Source organism: Bubalus kerabau, chromosome 1 (assembly GCF_029407905.1).
Source record: "Bubalus kerabau isolate K-KA32 ecotype Philippines breed swamp buffalo chromosome 1, PCC_UOA_SB_1v2, whole genome shotgun sequence".
In the NCBI taxonomy this organism is placed as follows: domain Eukaryota; kingdom Metazoa; phylum Chordata; class Mammalia; order Artiodactyla; family Bovidae; genus Bubalus; species Bubalus kerabau.
In genome coordinates this window covers 164,472,524-164,492,768 of record NC_073624.1, presented here as the reverse complement: position 1 = coordinate 164,492,768, position 20,245 = coordinate 164,472,524, and the positions used below count along the sequence as shown (strand labels likewise).

Sequence of the window (20,245 nt, the reverse complement as noted above, 5' to 3'; positions counted from 1 at the left end):
ATTTCACAGATGAGAAAACTGAGGCTGAGCAGGTGAACTCACTTTTCTAAGGTGACCCAGCTGTGAGGAGCAGAGCCAAACAAAATCTTAACGTCTCTGCCACACAGTCAAGGACTGCAACACGCACCAAGAGGCAAGTCCCAGAGCGCGGCCCTAGCCGTGGCCTAGCTGTTCAGGTATTGGGGCTGGGTCTTTGGAATGTCTCCCTCTCTGCTCCCACCCCTCCCCCACTTCCTGGAGCACTGGCTGGGCTTGGAGGAGGGTGGGGGTGAGAGGGCAGCTCATGTTGCAGGCCCAGCCGCACCTGTCCAGGATAAATAAAGGCATTTCCCCTCCACCCTCTGAGCCTCTCTCTTGAACCCATTTCTCTGTGGGTCCTCAGGCTGAGACTTTCACTGAAGGGAGGACTTGAGGGGCTGTTATTGCTCCAAGGTTGATTCTGTGGGGCTGGTGGGCAAAATGGGGTGCATACGGGAGTTACTACTCAGGCTGCAGGTGGCCAGCCTTCTTACAGGAGGAGATGCTGCAGACAGAGACGGCCCCACTCAGGGCTTTATTACTAGTCCCTAGCCAGAGGATGAGGTTGCAGCCATGGGAGTTAGGAGTTACCAAGGATACAGGAGTGGGTGAGCAAGTTTGAACCTGTTAGTCTGGCTCTGAAGTGAGATGCCCATTCTAGCCCTGTGTGGGGGCCCACAGGCCTCAGGGTTATGGTGCGTGTGCCCCTGCTGAGAATGAGCTGGCCCTGCCTTTGCCTATATCCCCCCACCGCCATACACCACTAATGCCTTGTTTTTGGCAAAGACTCAGGCCAGGACATCTATTGCCCCTCTATGGGAAGAGGATCAGGGTTGCAGTGGGAATAGGATTCTTCCAGAGAGCTCTGGCCTTGTTCCCTTAGGAAACCTGCAGAAGTTTCTGCTGCAGAAGGACCTTAAGTGCCCCAGCAGGAAAACAGCCCTGTTGGGAAGGTAGGGCTTTGTATTCCAAGGCCTGCACTGAGACCGGGACGCCCAAGCCCAGGGTATCAGCGGCTCACCAGAGGGTTTATCAAAAGGCTCCAAGCCCTGGAAAGATCCCAGCACCCAGCCCTGCATGTTTCATGGCCTTGGTTGATTTGGGGCATGCCCCTGAAGGGAGCTGAGAGGCCCATCCCCCAGTGGCCTGCCTGAGCTGCGGGTTCTATTTTTAAAAGTACCCCCTAATCATTGGCCCTAGTACATCCCAATACATCCCCTGCCTACAGTGAGGACATTCTTCCTGCTGTCTAGCTTAAGGCCTCTGTGCTGCAATTTAAGCCCTGGGCTGGCTGGGGCCAGGTGGTGCATAGACCCCGGGTGAAGTCACTGGCTATCCTGGGTGCCACTGAGCTGGGAGGGCTAACATCCACTCGCACGGATGGGGTCGGGGCCAGCGCTAGGAGGCCCTGGGCATGGTAGCACTGAGAGAGAGCTGGGCTGTCAGGCGTGGGAAGCTGGCAGACCCATGAGAGGGGATGGTCCTGCCTTGGACAGGGAGGAGACCTGCACCCAGGGGGTGGGGAGCTGTGCAGGCTTCTGGGGGAGAAGGGGGCGTGTCCACTGGGGCTCAAATGCCCCTGTGCCACCATATCATCAGAGTGTGTGCGTCTCTGGGTGTTCTTTAGTACGTGGGGCCGTGCCATCTCCTGGGCGGGGGGCCTGGAGACTCAGGTGAGAATAAGCCAGACCTCCAGCAGAAGGATGGAGACAGTGTCTTTTCCCTGCACTAGAGCCAGGCCAGCACCCAGAGAAGTATGGCCTCTTTTGCTCTTGTGAGTCTCCCATAGCACCCCCGAGTGGGGATTTTCCATGGCAGGGCCCCTCCAAGTGTCCACATCAGGTTCCACAGCCAGGATTGTGCCTGCAGTGGGGACATTGGCTCCCTGCCCCTCTGCCAAGCACCTTTCAGGCCTCTCCTGGCTACCCGCTTCAGGGCCTCCCTGCTAACCTCCCCACCCCACCCCCAGGCCCAAGGCAAGTTTCCTCTGCCCTGGAGAAGTCTCCCTGTCTCCAGGTGGGCAGTGACCCAGACACCCCTGCCCATCCATCACCCTCCGGTGACACGCTGGGGCCTCAGCCTGCCCCCTGGTGCCCACACCAGCACTGGGCTCGGCCTTGGCCATACCCCACCAGGCAGGGCTTATCTTTGCCCGGCACATTTCACAGTTCACTGAGCATAGCTCTGCTTCAGCCCGGCTCTGTTGGACTTCCTTTCACTTGACAAGTATTGTCTGAGCACCTAGGTACTGCTCTGGGTACCAGGGACACAGCAGTGGTTAAAACAAAGTTCTGTCTTACAGACAGCTTTGTCTCAAGCAGATCTAGCTTCTTGCTTCTCTGGACTTCAGTGTCTCCAGCTGGGCAATGAGATTTCTCAATCTCCAAAGAGCTCCGACTTCCCCATCAGGCAGTGCTGTCCCCTGGTCACAGGCACTGCAGGACACACAGTCCGTTTCCCCAGATGAGCACGGGGACCCAGACGGGAGACAAGCAGGCAGAGCAGCTGTAAGTGAATGGCTAGGTGCTTCAGTAGGTGAGGAAGGCCCAGCTCCATGAAGCCAACCAGTGGGAGCTCCCCCAGCAGGCCCAGGGAGGCAGGGGAAGACGGCTGTTATCTCAGGTCTGGGATGCAGTGGGTGTGGGAGCCCCGTTATCAGCCCAGCCCAGCTCTGCCTGCAGGACAGCCAAGGTCAGCAGTCTGTCACCTGTCCTGTCCACGCTAGGCGCGCTCTCTCCCCAAAGCAGCGGCCTACTTCCAGGCAGATGCACCAGGCTTGGGTGTACCCCAGCACACCTGGAGAAGGGCTTAGGAAGGCCCTGTACTTTCTGTTTACCTGCCTGCTTGCAAACTTAGCATTTCCTGCTCTACTGAAAACATCAGCCACTTGCCTATGTGTCATTCTCTTAATAGGCTAGCAAACCCAGGTGGGTAACAGGTGTGGCAGACACCAGAGGCCTGGGGCAGGCAGGATCAGATTAGGTCCAGTCCCAGCCCCCAGACCAGGAAGGTCTGCTCTGCTCTCCAAGAGCCTCAGGGAGGACAGGCAGATGGACGGATGGACGCACACACCCTCCTTCTAGCATGCCCCGCCCCCACAGGCGGTAGGCTGCGGGCCATGCACACTCACCCGGGAGATGGTGAGCGGCATGTTGAAGTCCTTACCGCCCTGCAGGCGGAAGCCCCAGGGCCCAGGCCCCGTCAGGGTCACGCTGTAAGACATGCTGGTGCTGACGCCGGCGGCCTCTGCGGACAAAGGGAGGAGAGTGGAGTGAGAGGACCCTCGTGCCCCCTGCCTCCCCAGTCCAGACCTCAGCCCCAGCCCCCGACCCCCGGCCTTGCCTGCTCTGTGCCTTGCTGCCCAGCCGGGCTGTGTGGAGCTCCTGAGAGGCTCCTAAGAATAGCTGGGAACGAATGCCATCGACACTGATATCTGCCCTCCGCTGCGCCCATAAATGGACTGTAACCCTATACTGTGCCCGCCCGCCCTCAGCCTCCCAGCGGGTCCACCGTGACTCACGCGGCTAATATAGCCCCTGGGGAGGGTTGTCCAGCTCCCAGTACCCCCCAGGGGGCAGGAGAGGGGCCTGGGCGGGTTAGTGATAATGCTCTGCCTCCCTGCTCTCCTCTCCTTGCTCCCTCTGCCCTCTGGAGAGCCCGGTCTGCCCAGCCACACTCTCTGCCTGCTGTACCCACTCTCTTGCCCAGAAGACCATGGCTAAGCTCCCTTGGCCCAGGGCTTTGTGACTTGGCTGTTTGTAGCCCTGCGATCCCTGGAGAAGACCCTGAAGTTGCCCGCTTATCCTCTTATCCCCAAGAGAACTGACAACTTCAGGGCCCAGAGCTGTCCAGCCCCATTAAACAGCAGTAGTAATAGCAGCAGCTCTGGCACAGCCAAGCTCAGCTCTGGGCCCTCCACACCATTGTCCCCTCAGACCCCGAGAGGCTGCCACTTGTCCTGCAGGAACCAAGGCTCAGAGAGAGGTTAACGGACTTCCCCAAGGTCACACAGGTAGACCCAGGCCATACTGAAGCCTGAGCTCATTCCTATGGGGATTTGTGCCAGATAACAGGTTCTGCCCAGTAGTGGCAGTACCTCTTGATGCTCAAGCCTGGAACTGGGGAGGCCCTGCCTTTTGAAAGGTACCCTTCACACGGGGTCTGGAAGCAGGTCTGGGACAGGCCCCGCACCCTCCAGGCCCTCTGGGGGCCCAACAGTTATTCTTGGCTCTTCTGTCTCATTTGTGCCCTGGAAAACTTGACAGCAGCATGGAAAGCTCCAGCTGCCAGTGTTGCACGCCAGGCCCCTGTGCCCTTTGAGCCGGAATGGCAGGGGCCAGGGAGGAGGGGAGGAGAGGCCATTTGCTCAGCTGCTGGGATAAGGGGCCAGAGGGGCAGGAAGGGGAAAATGTGTGTGATGTGGCCAGCCCGTAACCCAGAGACCGTGTGCTCTAGGTGGGGCCCTAGACCTCTCGGGACTCCTGCCAGTGTGGTCTTTGAGCCAAGATACCTCTAGAAGCCCTTCCTCAGAAGAGACCTCAGGCTCGACATAGTCTGGAGGTAGATCAAGGCCCCCGCTAGTTTCCTGCTCTGGAAACCAAAGCTCAGGGAAGGCAACTGGGCTGGCTGTTCTCTGCCCTCCTGGAGAGCCCTAGCCTGAGCTGGGCCCTGAGGACTCAGAGGAGGGCTGGGTGCGGGTAATTTCCCAGATGCCCGCACCCAGCCTCACACTCTGGGCCTAGCACATATGACATGAATGGCAAGGAGTCCCCACTGCACAGGGGCATTTGGTAACTTGCCCAAGGTCACAGAAATATCAAGTGGAAGAAGCCAGTGAGGGACCTGTGCTCTCTCCCCCACTTCACCACCTCGTCTGCTCCGTGTCATGCTGCCCAGCTGTCCTCCCTGCCCAGGCCTGGCCCAGGAGTCCAGCAGCTCATGGCCAGCACTCCCATCCCCTGCCCCTCCCCCAGGTCCCATCCCATCCATCCCTGATTCCAGCTTCATCTCCTTCCCGAGTGGGGGGAGGTGCATCTGTCCGGTCAGGCTAGAGAGGATCCAGCAGCAGGGCATGACCAGTGTGGGGAAAGGAAGGGGCCGAACCCGCACAGGGAGAGGGAGCCCCGACCTAGGCTGTACCTGGAGTTGCAGGCTCTTTCTCTGGACTCAGGCACCCGCCATGCCGCCTCTGGGGAAAGGGAGGCGTAAGGAAAAGGATGCTCTTAAAGGGGAAGGCCAGCCTCCCTCCATCTGCCTCCCCTGGGAGGTCTGAAGCCAGCCAGAGAGCAGCTGGTACTCACAAGCTGGGCGTGAGCTGCTTTCCAATAACAGCAGCTCACTGGGGAGTAGGGATGGGGGCAAGCCTGGTCTTTCCCCTCCTCCACGCTCCTCCCTGCAGTTTGGGATGGGGTTTTAGGCATGAAAATCACAAGGTGGAGGACAGAAGGAGAGTAGGAAGAGAGAGGCTGCTGCGGGCTTCAGAGGCCAGGCCCCTGGGCCTCTCTCTCCCATGGCGGCACCAGTAGGTAGAGACTGTGTTTGTCAGAGACCTTCTCTGCTTTTTATTTTTCTACAGCCCTCCAGGCGCACACAGCCCTGGGATGAACTTGGACTCCTGATTGAAAACAAGCTGTAGGCGCAGTGTGTGTACGCGTGCGCTTGGTGTGCATGCAAATGCGTCCACACAGGAGCGTGTGCTGGAAAATGAACGTGTGCACAAGAGGGTGGGCCATGGTGGAAACAGCGCTCTGGGGGGAGAGCCAGAGGTGAGGAACAGTTTCCGGCGAGTGAAGGTCTGTGTGCGGCTGTGACTGCCGGCCGCGGGAGACACAGTGCTGTCCTTTCTGTGCCAGTGAAATGCCCAGCCCAAGTGCAGAGGCAGCTCATAAATAGCTGCGGTGTCTGACCGAGCGATCGCTATTATCATCGCCTGGACAATCGCAGCACACAGCATCCGAGGACAGGCGGACGACTCCAGGCAGCGGGAGGGCCTGGGCGCCACTCTTCCGTCTGAGCCTGAGGTGCAGGCTGTTGGACTGAGAAGTGGGTGCAGCCCACATTGCAGAGCAGGAGTTTCGTGGTACGGGGCCATGAATCTAGACGAGCATGGGTGACAGGGCTGCTTCCAAAGCCTGCAAGCCCACGGGTAACGCTGGGTCTGTGTGTGTGAGGGAGACGTGAAGGAGCTGGACGTGTCCCAGATGGCAGGCAGGAATTATGGTCACCCTACATCCTGGCGTCCAGGTTGGGGAGCAGCCCCTTGGCCTGAAAGCAAGCAGCAGACATCAGTTTAGCCCAAAGAGTGTCCCACTGGAAGTACTGGCTCAGGGACCCTCTGTGTTTAGGGGCACCTCGTGATGAAGGGAGGTTGCGTGGGGGCGGGGAGGGGCAGGTTTTGTCCCGGCTGGGGGTTGGGCCTTCTCCAGGCCATGTGGCTGGAAAATGGAGCTGGTAATGGCCGAGGTTGCCTCCAGGCGGTCCCCCAGGCTGGCCTGTCCTAGGGTCTGGACTCCTGGGGTCCAGACTGAGCTCTCCTCACCTCCACCAACCAATTCTCCACTTTCCCAGGCTTGGGTGTCTCCTCTCTCCCTGTCGTCTTAAATACCTCATTTCTTGCCTATCTACTGACTTCCTCCCATCTTCTCTCTGCTGGATCATTCCACGCAACCTATCCTTCTGCAGCTACTAAGGAGAGGCCCAATCTACTCTGCCAAGCTGACCAAGCCCACCTCAGTGCCCCAATAAGTCCTCCAAGGGCTTCCTGTCCTCCAAGGTCCTGACTGGAGACCCTTCATGCCAGCACCTGGTTGGGCCTCCCCATGGTTCCTACCACCTCCTGCCCCTTCTCTATCCTCACCTCCAGATCCTAGAGTCCCTTGGTGGCTCCTAGGGTCACAGAGAGACATTCTGTGTCTGTCTGTTCAGGACACCCTGTGCCCCACTGCGTTTGTACCGGCTGTTTCCTCAGCCCGGGCCGCCCGGTCCCTGCTCCTCGGCCCCATCCCGCCTGGCAATCCCCGTTTACCTTCCGTTTCCCAGGATCCCTCGGGGCCTTGCCTCTGCTTTCAGCACCCTGTGTGCTGATACCTCGATGGCAGTGCTTATCACGTGTGTTAGGTGACTGCTGATGCGCTGTCCCCCTCTGCCCCGTGCCCCACCCCAGGCCAGTTTTCCCTCCAGGAGAGGTGCAGGGCCTTTCATCCTTGCCCGGCCAGCCTGGGGGATGCTGCCGGCCTTTGCCCTAGCCTCTGGGGTCATGCACAATGCCCAGCCTCAGGGCTGGGGAGAGAGTCCTCTCTGGGGCTGGAGCCACTGGGGAGTGGTGTTCCCTGGCATGGCAACGATGGAAGAGACAGAAGCCCCCCACTTGTAGGGAGCTTCCCAGGGCTCCCCCTCTCTGGGACAGGCAGGGGAGCAGCCTTGAGGAAGGAAGGCAGGAAAGCGCCTCTGGTCTTAGTCTTGCTGCCCTAGAGCCCAGGAACTGGGGGTGTTGTGTGGGTGTGAGTGGAGGGGCAGGGTGGGAGCTGTCAGCTGAGGGGGAAAAGCAGCCGCGGGGCCTGTGCGCACGGCATTTCCAGCGTTCCAGAACCCGGCCTTCTCTAATCGCCATCGACATTCCGTTCCATAGGCACTTGGGCTGACAGCTGGCCTTCTTTTAATAGCCACAAGTATTCTGGGCAACGTCCTAATCTCAGGGCATTCATAGCAAGCACATACACAGCTTGCAGCCCCGCCCCCCCAGGTACATCCCGTTTCCAGTCGCAGAGAGGTACATGCCACTCACACTTGGTCACATTCTCAGATTAGAGCAGACACATTAGGGCAGCACTCAAACCCATGCCCTGTGGTTTCAGAAGGACAGAAAGCATGTGCCAGACACATGGTCACACATTCACATACATGCGATATACATTCATCGTAATATAGCCACCAAGGTCATGCAAACACACACGCTCTCAGGTGCAGTCATGCTCAGGCTTGCTCAGAACACCTTGGAGTCAGAGATTCCCCCCAAGACCCCCAGGTGGGCAAGGGAAAGCTGGGAGGTGCAGGGAGGGGGTGATTCCCAGAGGTCACTGGGCCTGCCCCCTTTCCTAACAACTCCCCGGGCTTCTTTCTCCTGTCCCACCTTTCTACAGGTTGGCAGGTGTCAGACCCAGTTACCTTCCCGGGAGCCTCTGAGTCCCGTCCCTGGGGCCTGGGAAGGGCCTTGGCTGCCACGTCGTCCAGGCGCTGACTGCAGGGGGACCATCCGCTCACCTGCTGGCCAGACCCCCAGGCAGCTGTTGCTTCTGTGTCCGTCCAGCCCTGGGGAAGGGGAGAGTCACTGTGAGGTGAGGGGGGCATTTGCAGCATTGCTTCTGCCCCCTTCCTGGCCAGGCCTTTCTCCATTCTCCCTACAATAGTTCATTGGGGTGGAGACCATGACACTGTTTGCAGGGCTGCTGGTCACGAAACCCTTGCAAATTGTGAGTGTGTGTGCTAGGATGTGTGTGTGTGTGTACAAGCTTTTGTGATTTCTTAACACATGGGATGAGTACGTCTTCATGAGGTTCTAGGCCTCTCTTAACGGATAAGATTCACTCCTTGGTGTGCACTACAGTAGTTCAGGGACTCTGACAGCTCCTCCCTCAGGCTCTTCAACTGAGACCCCCCGGGATGGGGGCAGTGGGAGGAGGTCAGCGGAAGCTCTTGGTGAGGCAGGCCCAATGATGGAGGAGCTGGGACAGGAGCCCACGGCACAGGGAACTCTCTCGGGGACCTCAGAGGGCATCACAGTTCCAGGCCCCGAGTAGGTGCTGGCAGACTGGTAGCTCCTATGGCTGACCACAACGTGGTGGGTCATTCACGGGCACCCCATCTAGTATGTAGAGATGATGGCTTTCCCTTTTGGAGAGGACACAGAGCCTCAGAGAGGGTGAGTGGCCTGCATAAGCTCACACAGTGAGACTTGAACACAGGTACCTGGCTCCAGGGCCAGTGCTCCTTCCGCTGTATCCTCTGAGCTCCTCAAGTCTCCCTCCTCCAGGAGGAGCGGCCTTAACAATGAGAATGATGGGCTTGAGCTCGCACCTACCTGTCTCTCTAGAAGCCCATCTAGGGAAGAAATGCTCATCTTTTCCATCTGAGACTCTAAGGCCCTGGGATAGTGCTGGTAGGGAAAAGAGTTGGCCTGGAGTGGGAAGACCCATGTTCAGTCCTGGCCGTGCTGCTGAGTGACCTGGGGCCAACATGTTGCCTCCCTGAATCTAGTGCCCCTGCCTGGCAGGGAGGATTGTATGAGGGAAGGCCATGTGGAGGTGGTGAGGGGCTCTTCCTGCCAGTGTCCCAGGTTCCTGAGGGTTCCTGAGTCTCAGAGGCAGGCCTGCCTAGAGGTCTGAGGCTGGACTAACTGAGGAAAGATGGTGAGATGCCAGCCATTGAGGGACCAGCCTCCTTACCACCTCACTCTCAGAGCCCAGGGATGCCTGGCGCCTCCGTCCAGAGATCCAGCTGAGGTCCGAGGCCTGGCTGCTCAGCGTGGAGCGATGGGTGGAGCGGTAGCTGGTGTACAGGCCAGTGCGCTGGCCCGACACGCCCAGCAGCACCCCCAGGCAGGGCAGGTGCTGGGCGATGGCCAATCTGGAAGGACAGCACATCAGGTTAGGGGGGTGGACAGACGGATTCAAGGAGGTGGGGTGGGTGGACAGGCTGACACTGGGAAAATGGAAGTGGGCCAGGAGTCACTGGGGAGCCGGGGACATTCAGACATTTGGGTTATGAAGATGGACAGACAGACACTAGGTCCATGGACGTGGAGGCAGAGTCTTAGGGTGGCAGGTTCAGCCAGATGCTTGGTTTTAGCCCTCAAGTGGCTGGCCCAAGCCACAATTCTGCAAATGGGGACCAAGAACACTCCTGAGCTGCCTCTGAGTTTATGGACTAAGGCCTGCCGCTGGCCTCTGCAGGGCCGCTGAGTTACTGACACCACCAGGCAAAAGGAAGCACTGAAGGCCCCCTCGTGGAAGAGGCCAGCCCTGCGGGGCTTCTATCAGCAGAGTGCTCCGGGTCAGAACCAGTCCCAGGCTGCTACCACGGCCCTGGAAGCAGAACAGAGCTCTCCCTGCTGCGACCTCTCCAGGCTGTCACTGTCTGGGGGCCTCTCTTTGCGGCAGGCAGCACTGCTGATCAGCCATCCTGGTTGCCTCTTGGCCTCAGTTCTGAAAATCCAGTTAGTATTGGACCCTGCCCAGGGAGCTCTGATGTCCCCACAAGCTGAGCCCCCTAGAAAGCTGAGGCAGCAGAGGGGGTCACAACAGCTCCAGATCCCACCCGGGGTCACGAGCTGTTCTCAGTTGCTAGAGTTCCCACCCAATGCAGATACAAAGGACAGGAAAGATGGCTAACCTCCGCCCCCATTTATAGGCCCAGGTCCTCCATGCCCATGAGGGTGGGCCTGGGGATCTGGGCCTGGGTCCTGGTGGAGGGTCCCACCTGTACTTGGGGTGGGTGATGGCGTAAATGATGGGGTTGTAGATGGCAGAGGCCTTGGCAATGACAGCTGGCACCGAGTTCATGTAGGGCGTCAGGATATGTGCGTACCTAGGACAGAGAAGCTGAGGTCCCCCTGCCAGCTGACCCTCCCTGGAGACTCCACAACCCACCCACCCGCTCAGGCACCTTCTTCTTCTTAGGCCAACCAAGCCTTGCCAGGGCACAGCCCAGCCTGGTCCAAAGCGGCATAACTAAGTCATTCCCAGGGGATGCACTGTGATGCCAAGGAGAATTCTGATCTGAGGTGAATGGGAACCCAGGGAGCGGTTGAGGGAGTGGTGCTGAGAAGATGTGCCAGAGGTGGGGGGTCTCACCAGGTCCCACAGTTCCTTGGAGACTGTGCTGCTGCCAGTAACCCCACCCCTCACCCTCAATGACTCTGGCCCTCTGACCAGCCCTCCCCACACCCCATCAAACCCTGATGCCTGCTGTTCCCCTGGCCCTTTGGGAGTTTTGCATAGGAGGGCCCGACAGGGGACCCAAAAAGGTCTCATACCCAAACACCTGAAAGGACTCATGGTTCTACGGTCTCACGTGCTCATGAAGTCTGGCCAGTGTCCATGCTATGCAGGTGTCAACGTCTCCAGACACTAGCCACAAGAAACCAGAATCTCTGGGAGGGCTGCATGCTCCCCAGGGGTCTGGAAGGACCTGACAGCCATTGTAGGCCCTCAGGCCAAACCCACTGTGGCCCAGAACTCCTGAGCATGTCTCCTAGCACCTCCAGGAATGAGGCAGGCCCAGCTCGGGTGGGGCATCTCACAGCAGCAGGGAGAATAAGGCTACGAGACTGGACCTAAGGTATGAGGATGGCTGGCTTGGGCTTGGACTGGGGAGAGAGAGGCTGCCCCAGAGTCCCTTCACCCTTCTCCCACCCTTCCAGCCCCCAGCCCAGCCCCTTAGCCACTGCTCACCCAGCAAAGCCCATCAGGGCGACAGTGGAGTAGGGGGCCCAGGAGAGCACAAAGAGAAGGATGACCAGTAGCTCGATCTTGGCCATTTTCCACTCATTCTGTAGCCGCTGCCGCTGCCGGGGACACTCACTACCACCCTCGCAGGTCCCGAAGGTCTGGAGAGCTCTAAGAAGCATGCAGAGTCTGGGTCTGGCCCCACTCAGCTTGCAGTGAGTGCCAGGGCCATGGCTACTATCGGGGAGCCTTCTTGGACCTGGCCATCCTTTCCATGCAGCAGCCCTGACACCCGGAAAGTCCCCCATGATATCCAGGCTAAGCTGCCTGCCTGTGCTTCTGCCTGTGGTGTTTTCTCTTTCCCCCAGACCCCTTGGCCAAGTCTGAAGCCCTCTCTTCAGAAGACCCTATCTCCTGAGACTTTTCGAAGCACCGAGTTTGCGCCAGTCTGTAGGGAACCCACCCCATAAGCACATGTGCTGAGCTGGTCTTTGCCCATCTGAGTCTGGGAGTGCCCTGGGGGGCTGGATACAGACTGAGCCACGGGCAGCCCTGGTGAAGGGGCACAGTCCTTCTCCCATCAAACCCCTCCTTTGCACCCAGCTCTTACTGGCCCGTCTCTCGGATGGCCTTGAAGATGAAGATGTAGCAGTAAATGATGATGAGCAAGGGGAGGAAGAACACAAAACAGAAGAGCAGCATGGTGTAGGCGCGGACCGATGGCGTGAAGCTCACATAGTCCCAGGAGCAAGAGGTCAGCAGGCCTTCGGGCACATAGGCACCTGGGAACCAGGGGCAGGGCGCTCAGCCTCCAGGACAGTGCTGGCCCAGGCTCCTCATCCAGCAGGGGCTTTGGATGTGGGGGCTGAGCTTCTCAAACACTGGCCCTGGCCCCGGCCCCGGCCCCAGCCCTGCACAGCAGAGCAAAGAAACTGTGCACATAGAGGGGAGTTTTCCAAGCTGGTGCTACTAGAAGACAGCTGGTGAAGCCCACTGCTGTCCAATCTTACCAGTTTGGAAGATAGACCTCACCACAGCCCCAGGGTCTTACTCCCTCAGACTTAAGCCAGCTTCCTGGTCCTGCCTTGGAAGGCTAGGTGCCTGCTGCTAACCCTTCTACCTGCTGAGGCCTCACATCCCAACCCTTGCTTGTCTGATGTATTGCAAGCTCAGCATCAGATGTACCTGTCACTTCCTGCCATCAGGAACCACGTGGTCTTCCCTTCTGTATTTGGGGAAGGGAGTCCAGGTTAAGCCTCTGATCACTGATGGTACAGCCTCAGTTCCCCCTGCTGCTAGTCATGCCCCCTGAATGTCCATTTACCTGAGGCTTCAGCAGTCCCCTGGCCCCTCCCGCAAGCTTGGGGACCCAAGTCCACCTACCTGTCCCTTGAACATGCCCCTCCCAAATTATCTTCCCGTCCCCTGATTCCCTGAGCTCACTTACTCCAGCCAAAGAAGGGCGGCAGACTCCAAGCTAGGGCATAGAGCCAGACGCCCAGCAGGACAAGCGCTGCCCGCCTCTTGGACACCATCCCGACGGTGGCCAGTGGGCGTGTGATCACCAGGTAGCGGTCCAGGGCGATGGCCGTCAGGGTAATCATGGAGGTGATGCCAAAGAGAGCCCCACAGAAGGCATAGAATTCACAGCCTGTGGGCATAACTCCCTGACCTCAGTGCTTGGCGGGGAGCCGATCAGATACCCGAGGGCAAGGCGGGTGTGCGGATGGTGTGTACTTAGCTCCAGCAGTGGCCTCTCAAGGAAAACAGGCCTGTGTTCCTCTCACCCTGCCTGCCTGCATCTGACAGAGGCTCATGGAAGCCTCTTGCCAACTCGTGAGTCTGAGGGGGTGCTACCCACCCATGGCCCAGGAAGAGCATATCACGGTCTCACGCGGGCCACCCTCCACTGTGGACATCCCCTGCCCCAACCCTCCTCCTCCGCCCAGCAGAAGGGAATTCCAAGGGTCTACCTGCTTCTCCAAAGAGCCACTGCTTATAGAGGCTGCTGGCGAAGAAGACGGGGGCCTGAGTGAAGGACATGAGGAAATCGCTGACCGCGAGGTTGATAATGAACATGTTGGCAGGCGTCCTGAGGCCTCTGCTCCTGGGAGGGGTCAGATGCTGTCAGGAGGAGCTTCTTCTGGGGAGCGTCCCTCAAACACGTGTGCACATGCATGCATACCCATGCACACACGTGTGCTTGCACAGGGGCATGAGCTGCTGGGCCACAGACCATCCCACTGCCCAGCAAGTACCAGCCAAACAGCTCTGGAGCCTGGCATCATGGGCAGTGAAGTGAGACCCCGCAAGGCAGCAACTCATGCCTCTCTCATCCTCCTCTCCCAGCATCTTTGCAGTCCTCACCCTGAGGGCTGGCAAAGGGGAGAGGAGCTGACGATGGTGTCCACGGGTCAGGTGCTTCCACGAACCCTGTCTCTTACAATCATCCATCTGTGTGTCTATCCCCCTCCTTCACTTTCCAGTAAGCACACTGAAGCTCCCACCCGTGAAGCAGCTTGTGATCGCAAGACTCAGTAAGTGGCACAGTCAGGATTCACTCATTTGCTGGGTGCCACACACACAAAAACTTTCTTAATCGTCACATTGACTCATGAAGTAAGTGACAGCTCCATTTTGCAGATAAGAAAAGTTGACTCAAAGGAGATCAGTATCTGCTTAAAGTCATTTCAGCTAAGGGTGATTCACGCCTCCACATGCCCATCTCAGCCACTCAGCTGGTGAGTGGGGCAGGTAGAGAAGAAAGCCAAGGGTGGTGGGAAGGCTGGCTGCTGAAGGGCTGGAAGACTCAGGATCCCTATACCAGGGCTGCTCTTTGAGTCAAGGGAAAATGCCCACCGGGGCAGGTGATGGTGGAGGTGAACCGAGGGCAGAGCGAACAGGCAGAGATGTGTGTGTGTCCTACACAGGGTGTAGGGGGTGCACCTGGGGCCCAATCGGATATGCCACTCAAGTTGCTCTGGACTACTTTTGGGCTCCTTTCCTGGCTTTGAAGGCTAGGCTCAACAGTGCCCTGGCAGAGTTGGCACCAGAATTTCAGTCCTGTGTTCTGCCCCATCTCTTCCTGGCTGGCTGCCCTCAGTGCCCAGGCTCCCACCCTGCCAACCGGGCACCTGCAGAAGGTATAGATGACCGTCAGATTTCCCAGCATCCCCGTGAGTCCCACCAGCAGGATCACTGTGCCCAGGGTGTAGTGGGCGTGGTCTGGAACATCAACAGTGGGGAAGGGGACCCAGGCAGCAGCCTGAGCCCTGACTGCCTGTGGAGAGACAGAGAAATAAGGGCATCCCATGACCTCATCACTTCCAAATAGTCCTGAGAAGAAGAGTTAGGGTTCCCAGTGGGGCAGAAGGCTTAGAGTGGCAAAACCATTTGCTCACACAGCTTGCAGGCAGCTGAGCTGGAATGGAAACATGGGTCTCCCTAAATTTGAGCGCAAGCTCCTATGGCCCAGAGGCAAAAGTCTTCTAGAAGTATGCTAAGATTACCTGTTGGAGGCTGGCAGGACAGACAGACACATGTTTAGCAAGCAGGGACATGGCTGGAGTGGCTCCATGTTTCCTAGAGAAGGCAGAGTCCTCTCCTAGGTGGGTTCCTCCCCTCTGTAGGGGCCCCATCTCAAACGCCTGAGACAGTTAGCAAATGTATTCCAGTCCCCTTGTACGTGTGGAGGTGCAGTCAAATTAATGAATGAATTAAATAATAATGTTTTTTAAAACAGAGAATTTATGGGGAATTCTCTGGCCGTCCAGTGGTTAAGGAATTCGTGCTTCTACTGCAGGGGGCACAGGTTCAATTTTTGGTCAAGGAACTAGAATCTTGCATGCTGTGTGGTTAAAAATAAATTTTAAAAAATAAAAAGAAAATTCAGCCCTCCCAAGTCACTGCAGGGAGGTCATGATCCTACGAGGCCAGAACAAAGGCCTTACAGACCTCGCATCACAGCTGCTTTCCAGGGACAGGAGTGGCTTCATCTCTGTCCTGCCCTGGCTCCTATAGCTACTGGAGCCTTCCCTTCCTGTCCAGAACCTAGGCCAGCATCCCACAGCCCTGAGGGAAGGCTCATCACTCCCCAGCTAACGGTGGGATGTTGGGGGATGGCCCTGGGCCTGGCTAGGATGATGGAGGCAGGAGAAGGCACCAACACCTCACTCTGGCCTGGGACAAATCCTGAGGCCCAGAGTAAGCCTTCCTCTTTGGAAGGCTCTGGGGGCATCCTACCACCTCCAGAAAGAAATGGATGGGCCATTCCAGCCCTTTGTCCCATAAGGCTGGCCTTTCTGTTCCTCAGATGCTCTCCATGGCGAAGTAAAACTTGCCACACTCTCCTCTATTGGTCTTTTTGCGTAGGACGGGTTCGGAGAGGTTCGGTAACATGCCCACCATCCCAGAGCAGAGCTCAGGCCTTTCTATCTCCCTGTCAAAGCCCCTGTTGTCCCCAGGAAGGGCACCAGGGGAGGGGAGGGAGGCTTTGCATGCACACACTCGCCCCAGGCTTACCGTGGGGCTGATGGACGGAGGGTGGCCCAGGCTGGAGGCGCTGCTCCGGGCGCTGTCCCACCTGCTGGAGGAGGCTGGGGTGGCCAGGCAGCTGGATTCCTGCACCGGGCCCAGCGGGGCTCTTGGCCCTGAAGGAGGGTTCATCCTGAGGTGGGCTGGTCCTTTCTCAAGCCCACAGAGAAATCAAGGGCTCCAGGAGCTCAGGACGCTAGCTATGCCCGGCCTTCCAGCTTTCCCCCATCCTCAGCACCCCTTCCTGGTGTGCCGGCTGTCTGCTCCTGTGTCCAGCGTGGACCCAGCCCGGAGCTGCCCTTGGGGGTGCTGGCTGCGCTGTGTCCAGTGAAGCACAAAGGAGGGAGTGCCACAGTTATGGCGACTGAGAGTCACAGGCTCCGTCCCCACCTTTAAGTAGCTGAGCTGGGCGTGCACATGCCCAGCCACTCGGCGCCTCGGCTCCCTCAGACACAGGTCCCTGAAGATGGCAGTATGCATGCGTGAATGTGTGCAAGTGTGTGTGTGTGCATGCAGGGAGTCTGAGAGTGTGTGTCTGTGTGAATGTGTGTGTATGTGTGTATTACAGAAGAGATTGCTAGGCTCTGGCTCTTGGACTTCGTCCTTCCCTCTGGCCAAATTTCTTTTTCCCCAAGCTCATCAAATACAGCTTCTGCCTCCCCTAAGACCCCCCAGCTCGGGGTTGTCTGTGGGGCCTATACTCAGCCTTTCCACAGGGCACCCTCTCATGTCCGCCCATATTACCCATCACCCCTTCACAACCATCCTGTGCAGGACCAAGGCTGGGCACCTGAGGTCACAGATGCAGAAGCTGAGAAGATGTGCCAGAATATAACGCAGCTGGGGGGAGATCAGATCATAAGGCAATTTTTGTTTGTTGCTTTTTAATCATAAACTTTTTTATTGAAGTGTAAATAGGGAAAAAGAAACAAAACCCCCACAAAGCTGGCAGAAACCTGGGAGCTTCCCCAGGCTGCAGGCCCGGCCTGAGGTGAGTGAGTGTCAGAGGCGGAGGGCCACACTCACAGCAGGAGCAGAGTGAGAGCCGTGGAGCTGGAGCGGACGGGGCCGTGCACTCTGCCCCCAGGGCATCTGCGCCGCTTCCAGGGACGTCCTATGCGGTCACTGTGTCCTGGGGCACAGTGCCAAGATTTGAGGAGCCCTGGAGTGGAGAGATATGCCCTGTCCTCCTCCTTGCCCCCAAGTCTTTACAAACAGCTCCCGAGAGCCCCAGGTTCGGGCGGCCAGGGCAGGCGATGCCTACCAACAGGTGCCAGCTCATGGTTGAGATGCGTGTCCTCCCCAGGCCCCTCGTTATAGGCTCACCATGGTGACGCAGGAGGTTGGAGGAAGACGCTCAGTAGAGGGTCAGACAGGGTGGGGGTCTTTGAGGACCAGTCCCACCACTTCCCACCCTGGTTAGTGCACATGCCCTCAGAGACAGACCTAACTTTCTTCCTCTCCCAGTGCCGAGGCTGAACTCAGGGTTCAGTAACACCCACTGGCTCTTGGTGCTTCTGTGGCCCCGGGGTCCCCTGAGTTAACAACAGAACAGACACACACACACAGCTCCTCTCTCCAAGGCCTCCGCCTTTCTCCTGCCCATCTTCTTACAACCCATTCTTCCTGCTGCAACCCTAAAGGTGTTTGGAAACACAGGTTGCATCAGATAATCCTATGCTTAACCCTTCAATGGCTTCCGTTGCTCTAAAGTCATAGATAAAGACTGAATGTGGCGAGGTGGTGAGGAAAATGCTACAAACGTCACCCAGTACATAGGGATAAGAGGGGGGTTTTATTGGGGAAACTAAACCAAGAGTCAGCAAGAAGAGGTGGGCCGTCCCCCACTCAGCGTCTGCGTGTACAGGTCAGGCCGTCCTCACAGGGGACTGTATGCCCAGGCAAAGACCTGCCTCCCCTGCTACCGTCCCTTTTGAATGCAATCTCCACCACAACCTTGCTTCGACAAAGAGCAGCCAAGCTCAGGCGCCAGGCAGTCTGGGTGTGGCTGCCAGCCGAGCAGGGAAGTGTCTGAGAGCACCAGCTGCCAGCACCTGGAGACCTTCCTGGAAGTTAGGTTCAGGTCTTGGGGGAAGGGGAGTTCTGATCACGGGAGGTGGTCAAGTTCAGCTGCAGATCCTCCTGCTGAGGAGGAGCCAGCTTGGTGCCTGGTGACCTGAGCCTCTGGGCCCGCCCACCGCCCCTGCACTCTGACTGGGCTGGCCTCTCAGACCACAGACTACACATAGTCCTGTGGTCACCCAGCCCCTGCTCACTCGCTGCTCTGGAACCTTCCTCTGCCCCTTCCCTGGGTCTCAGCTCAAACACCACCTCTTCCAGGTGTCAAGGAAGGCATCCTGGAGTCCGAGTGTTCACAGCCTCCTGTCCATCTCCTGAAGCACTTAGCAGTGGTGTTGTTTATTTCATCTGATTGTGTCTGTCTCCCTCTCTAGACTGCAAACAGGTTATTTGTTTCACTGTTGTGACCTAATGCCCAGCAGAGTGGCTGGCACATTGTCTCAGTAATGCAAAAGCCTCCCTGGTCCTCGATTCTCAGAGTGTGGTCCAAGGACCAAGCACATCAGGGTCTCCTGGAGCCTGTTAGAAGTGCTCCAGACCTACTCAGTCAGGTGATCCAGCTATCCATTAAAGGCGAAAATGCTGATCTAGATTTTCCAAACGACATAGGGACTGGTGACAGGTAGTGGAAACCTGTCTGAGGCATCCAGAGATTAGCAACAGCAGGGCACCACATCCAAGGCTGGGAGGACAGAGGGGTTCCGGGGCTGGAGCTGCCCCCAGGGTGCCCCAGGGAGAGGGGGCTCACAACAGGGTAGGGGAGCTGGAGCCTCGTGGGGACATGGCTGCCGGCAGAGATGCCACGGGGAGCAGAACACAGGGTCTGAACGCCCACCACTCCCCTCTCTGATCTCCCATCCTCCTCAGGTGTCTCGCAGTGGCCAAGCCTACCTGGGAGCCAGAGGTGGGGGGCCTGAGAGATGAGGTTTTCTCCAACAAAGCAGAGCAGGGAAGGGTTACGGAGCCCACGTGTGTCATCCCTCCACGCCACCCCCAGCGGCCACGGTAGCCAGTGGACTGTGTATGTTCCTCCAGCCCCAATACCGGCCAGGAGATCATCCCTCTCACTTCACCTGTAGATGTTGTTCTTTAACTTGTCACCCCATCCCAGGGGCTGCTCATGGAGACATGGCCCATGCCCTGGGTGGGCTGTGGTGCCAGCCGCCTATTCAGCCTCCATGTTTCCCCTGGACCAGTGCAAGCCACCCTTCTGTTTAACCTGGCCTAAGAGTTTATAGATGATCATACCCATTCCCCCCACCATCCCACTTGCCATGCCAGGGAGATCCAAAGGTGTCGTGCGCCTTGTGGTACCCGGAGCCCTCGCCCACAGCTCTACACTGATTTGCTCTCTGCTCTTCACACTTTGCTGGTGTGGCTGGAGGTGGGAAAAGCTTTCCAGGCCCCTCACTCATGGGGGAGCACCAGGGACACAGGAAGGGGGAGGCCTGAGAGCTCCTCTGGGATGACAAAGAAGGCTTGGGCATCTGCGCAGCCAGGGGCCAGGGAGGCAGGGGGATGATGTCTGATGTTAGATCACACAGGAGTCAGAAACATCTCGACAGTGGGCCCTCAGCAGACATGTAACTGCACTTGTCGAGGGATGGTGACCAACCAGCATCACGACACTGCCCACAGGGCTCTGATGACGACTTTACATACAGGTCACCCGAGTTCCAGAATTCCTGTCCTCTGCAGAGAAACTGTAAAAGTCCTTGTAAGAAAAGCCTCATGGTCCTGCATTTGTGGGGTTCTGGCCACAGCACCCAGCATCCAGGGAGGGAGGCAGGCCTTCCTGCCCTCCATCCTGGCCTAGCAGACAGCACAGTAATGCCATTCCCATCCTGTATACTCCTGGGGATCAGTTTCCTCATGCCGGGGCTGGCCAGGGCTATCTGGTTACCCAGAGACTCCTGGGAAACTCCCTGCAGCTGTTTCCAGGGGAATATTAAGTGTCTCGGTGAACACGTTCCTGCAGGCACCTGGCCAACCGCTCACCTGGACCCTCCCTCACCAGGAATCTGCTGGATTCCAGGCAAACCCTGATAGGATAGGGCCCTCCTTCTTCCCTTAGCCTGAGGGAGAGACCGTAAATGAGAAGCTCAGAAATCCCTGCTTTTGTGTTGCCTTGCATCATAAAGCAGCAGTGTCTCCGCTCTTCTAGCTGCCCTGGG

At 57.9% G+C, this 20,245-nt stretch overlaps 2 protein-coding genes across 5 annotated transcripts in view; both read right to left on the bottom strand.

The window, feature by feature from the left end:
* Positions 1-3,508, bottom strand: part of LDB3 (LIM domain binding 3) — a 60,045-nt gene extending 56,537 nt beyond the window's left edge. For all 3 annotated transcript variants that reach the window (XM_055538055.1, XM_055538056.1, XM_055538063.1), the window contains exons 1-2: positions 3,361-3,508; positions 3,149-3,264 (exon numbers count right to left, since the gene is read on the bottom strand). In XM_055538055.1, coding sequence (XP_055394030.1) covers positions 3,149-3,241 — 93 coding nt within the window. In that variant the 5' untranslated portion in view covers positions 3,242-3,264; positions 3,361-3,508. The remainder of the gene's footprint in view (positions 1-3,148; positions 3,265-3,360) is intronic.
* A 2,623-nt stretch (positions 3,509-6,131) lies between these two features.
* OPN4 (opsin 4) lies at positions 6,132-16,124 on the bottom strand. Of its 2 annotated transcripts, none has more exons than XM_055538098.1 (10): positions 15,981-16,124; positions 14,578-14,739; positions 13,433-13,583; positions 12,907-13,110; positions 12,070-12,241; positions 11,466-11,630; positions 10,492-10,599; positions 9,459-9,639; positions 8,182-8,325; positions 6,132-6,282 (listed from the first exon to the last, which is right to left on the bottom strand). In XM_055538098.1, the coding sequence occupies exons 1-10, from the start codon at positions 16,122-16,124 to the stop codon at positions 6,244-6,246; spliced, it is 1,470 nt and encodes a 489-aa protein (XP_055394073.1). In that variant the 3' UTR covers positions 6,132-6,243. The 2 variants fall into 2 exon arrangements, with proteins under 2 accessions (XP_055394073.1, XP_055394079.1); XM_055538104.1 differs by having other exon boundaries at positions 13,433-13,566; positions 14,594-14,739.
* Positions 16,125-20,245: the final 4,121 nt, after the last annotated feature.